The sequence below is a fragment of the Mastomys coucha genome, unplaced genomic scaffold (genome assembly GCF_008632895.1).
Source record: "Mastomys coucha isolate ucsf_1 unplaced genomic scaffold, UCSF_Mcou_1 pScaffold22, whole genome shotgun sequence".
NCBI classification, from domain to species: Eukaryota; Metazoa; Chordata; class Mammalia; order Rodentia; family Muridae; genus Mastomys; species Mastomys coucha.
In genome coordinates this window covers 47,308,415-47,312,607 of record NW_022196905.1, presented here as the reverse complement: position 1 = coordinate 47,312,607, position 4,193 = coordinate 47,308,415, and the positions used below count along the sequence as shown (strand labels likewise).

Below are 4,193 nucleotides of genomic sequence, written 5' to 3'. Positions count from 1 at the left end.
AAAAAAAAAAAAAAAAACTACTGGTTGCAGTTTCAAAATAGCTCATACAATGTTTCTGTTTACATGGCTGAATGCTTATGAAACTAAGGAAAATAGTATTAGACTGAATGGGAACATAAAGCATTCTGGGTATTTTTAAGGATATATACTAAAGAACTATTTTAAAAATAGACAGATAAACTTTGTTTAATGGGTTTATTCATACAATCTCCAAAAGAACTGAATTTAAGGGTACAAAAGAAAACATGCATTTGTTGAAATGTTTAAAATGACCACCGGCGGTGGTGGCGCACACATTTTACCCCAGCACTTGGGATGCAGAGGCAGGCAGATTTCTGAGTTCAAGGCCAGCCTGGTCTACAGAGTGAGTTCCAGGACAGCCAGAGCTATACAGAGAAACCCCATCTCGAAAAAAAACAAAAACAAAAACAAAAACAAAAACAAACACAAACAAACAAACAAAAGAAATGTTTAAAATGTTACAACTTCACCTGTAGGTAACAACTCTAAAACTCCCCCTATTTTCTTAATCACTGTGAACTAAGGGCCTGGGCCAAGATTCTGACCTCTTTTACCAAACAGGGTAAATGATGTCTACGTTTTATTTGAACTACTTCTGCTGTGTGCTCCTTTTAAAATGCAGAACAAGTACTACTCATTAGAAAGTAGCTAGTGAATTCTAGGCCTTTTTTTCTTAAAAGTTTACCAATACAGACTGTTAGTAATAGATATACTGCAATAGTTTGTCTCTTTAACAAAGTTATATAAGAAAACTTAAATGTGATTTTGAACATTCTAAATTTTGAAAGGCCTTGCTGTGCAGAAGGCAAAATAAGACAATAGCAATAAAAGCTAAATACAACAAACTGTCCTTTGTAGTGGCTGTACTCTTACACACTTAGATAAGGCATATACCCATATATGGGTATATAGATATAGACAGGCCCATCATATTTTTAAAATACCAGCTAAAGGTCAAAACTGGAACTGCTCTGCTTTGGAAGATAGGACAAAGTCAATGTACTACAGCAGATGGTCACAGAACAAAACTAAGATCTGTATCTAAACAAGGGAACTACATCCTAATGGGAAGGAGTAAGACCAGATCAGTTAATTTTGAGTACTAACATTATTGGGTATAATCTGCATCAAGAAAGAGAAAATAACTGTCTAGCACATATAAAGCATGAACAAGGGCTGGTGAGATGGCTCAGTGAAAGGCACTTGCTGCCAAGCTTTCAGATCACTCCCTGGGTCTGACATGGTGAGAACACACTCCTTTAGGGGGTCCTTTATTTTCTCACATGTACATGTACACTTGTATCCTGTCAACGTCCAGGACTCATGTAATAAGGTCTGACATAGGACAGTAGGAAGGGCTTCGTGCAGAGATAGCCCCAAGAAGCTTAGTACTAGGATCCAGGGAGGGACAATTAATGATGCTATTGATGGGGTGGCTTTAGTATTACTTCACTGGAAGGTAAATGACTGAAAGCTAGAATTGGTTAAAATGAGAATAAAGTTAAGCCAACACAGTTACAATTGGTAGCTAGATCCCTGGGTTTTTTATTAACTGTCCATCTACTCATTAAAGAACTGAATATCTAGGTGTGCAGTGTGCTGTATGTAACTCCAGAAATTATTTAACAGGAGAATAAATCGACCCATATTTTTTTAAAGCTCAAGGGTCATGATTTTAAATGGGTTATTGCTCTACTCTCTTTTACAACTAGCATTTACTATTATGCTCACCACCCTCAACACTCCTATCCTTGTACCAAATACAAAACATAAATATCAAAATAGCTAACTAAGAGTTACTAAAAATAAGAAATAGCTTTTGTATGATACTTTAGATGCTAGGCAGTCACTAAGATCAGAATCATTTTCAAAACTTTAATATTTAGATAAAACACTGAATTAGTAAGTATAATAAGTAAACAAACTGTTCTTCTTAACTAAAGTAGTATACTGACTGTTACTGCTTTCTAAATTCACAAAACTGTCAAAAAGCCAGTAGACAGAGTGTTCTCTGTGTAACCTGTGTTCTGGACTGGTGTCGGTTAGCCAAGGTCACTATGCCCAGACCCATGCTCCATCATATATCAGCAGCTACTTCCCAGCAGGGGATGAAGACCAGAGGACAGAATAAACCAAAGCTGAGAGACACATTTTGATTACTATCTGAGTATTACAGTACTTCCAGGCAGAAAATGAGGGATTAGTCTCCCAAGAAAAATCTGACTAACAACTAAGACAGCCAGGAAGCTGGAGAGGCCTCCTGGTGCTGCCTTTAAATGCCAACATGCACACTCAGTAAGTCAACAGTCCATAGCTGTCCTGAAAGTGTACTTGTGATCCTGATATATACATGTAAACAGTCGCTGTTAAAAGCACTTAAAAAATAAGTGCAATAAACACTTTTCCCAAAAAATTAAAATAAATATTTCAAGAATGAATGCGGAATGTACATTTTGAATTTACCTTCCCTTCCAAGTTCAGCTGCTGCATTTCTTGGTCACTATTTCCTATTCCAATAAATGCACAGGGTTGAGATTCTTGTTCAGAACAACCATCTCGTTCCATTTGTTCTTTTTTTTTCTTCCAACCACTACCCATAAGATACACACAAGGAGGAGGGCAAAAAAATCTGGAAAAGAAAAGTGGCAGAAAAAAATTAAATTTAAGATCATACTTCATTTTTTAAAATATATTAATTCAAAATCATATTTCAATATACTAAATTGGTTCCTAATAAAGCATTTTGGTCATTTATAAAGCAAATTGTCATGTCAAAAGGACTGACATAAAGACTTTATCTGTTCTAATACAATCTGAGGATTTATACCATCAGTCCTGCTTTAAGCAGAACTGTGAATTCTCACAGCTCAAGGCTCTGAACTACTCTAATGGAATTTGGCAAACAAGACCCAAAACATAATAGGATCACTACAGAATCTGTGATTACTAGGTTCTAGCCAAGACAACAACATCTTGAATTTTAATGCTATTCTTGCTATATTACATTTAATTTTGACAATTGACCTGGAGAACAGCATTAAAGTAGCACTCAAGTAGGCAACTAAGGAAAGAATCAAGACAGCTTGAGGCCAGCCTCACTACTCAGTGAGTTCTAGAGCAGCATAGACAAGGCTGTAGGGATATATCCTGACAAAACAAAAACAAACGAACAAACAAACAAACAAACCCACTGATCAAGATTCTACCTTGAAAGTTTTTCAAGAATACAATAAAAACAAAGACTTTCCAATAGTGTATGGAAAAAAAGCCTATATAATTATTAAACAAATGACAATTAAGCCAGGCGGTGGTGGCACACGTCTTTAATCCCAGCACTTGGGAGGCAGAGGCAGGTGGATGTCTGAGTTTGAGGCCAGCCTGGTCTACAGAGTGAGTTCCAGGATAGCCAGGGCTACACAGAGAAACCCTCTCGAAAAACCAAAAAAAAAAAAAAAAAAAAAAAAAAAAAACCAAACAAAAAACCAAATGCATTTCTGTGTTTGAAACTAACTTTTAACAGCTGTCAAACAATGTTGCCTTTTTTCTTTTAGCCATCTTTTAACTGACAGGCAATGCTATTCTCTCCCACTTGGTGGTGATATGTACACATTTAAGATTTTACTCATTGCAAAATTTAGTCATTATTTTAGTGAATGATTTAACAATCCTTTGCCCTCAAATCCCATGAACATACATGGGAAAAGAAACCAATATATTCAAAGAGGGCTTTTATTTAGCTTGGTATGACAACTAAGTTTGGTTAGACAAAATCCAAACTTGTCACCACTGAAGGAACATCCTGGTCTATCAATTACCCCAGTTAACACTTTAGAATCAGAATCTAAGTAGCTCAGTAGTGTTAGTAATTGTCCCAAGAGCACCTCTCATATAACTGTTGACTCACCAGGAAATAATGCTGAACACTTATGTCATATTAACACACACACACACAAGCCAATAATATAGTTCTTTCTGTTTTGTAAAGTAAAGTATCATATTTACCTTCCTTGGAAACATTTTAATACACATGATTCAAAAGACAGAGGAGAGTAGCTACTGTAACATCTTCATTCTTTTTCTTCGAGGACAAAAGCTAAAATTCTTCAAGTATTTAATGGGGTTATGGATTGACTAAGCCATACCTAAATAATAGAAGGTAAAAAACAAAACAA

At 35.8% G+C, this 4,193-nt stretch overlaps 1 protein-coding gene across 1 annotated transcript in view; it reads right to left on the bottom strand.

Annotated features, from left to right (window-relative positions):
* Rbpj (recombination signal binding protein for immunoglobulin kappa J region) overlaps window positions 1-4,193 on the bottom strand; it is a 69,188-nt gene that overhangs the window by 12,778 nt on the left and 52,217 nt on the right. Inside the window, 1 exon segment of the mRNA XM_031342292.1 lies at window positions 2,485-2,650. Coding sequence (XP_031198152.1) covers window positions 2,485-2,650 — 166 coding nt within the window.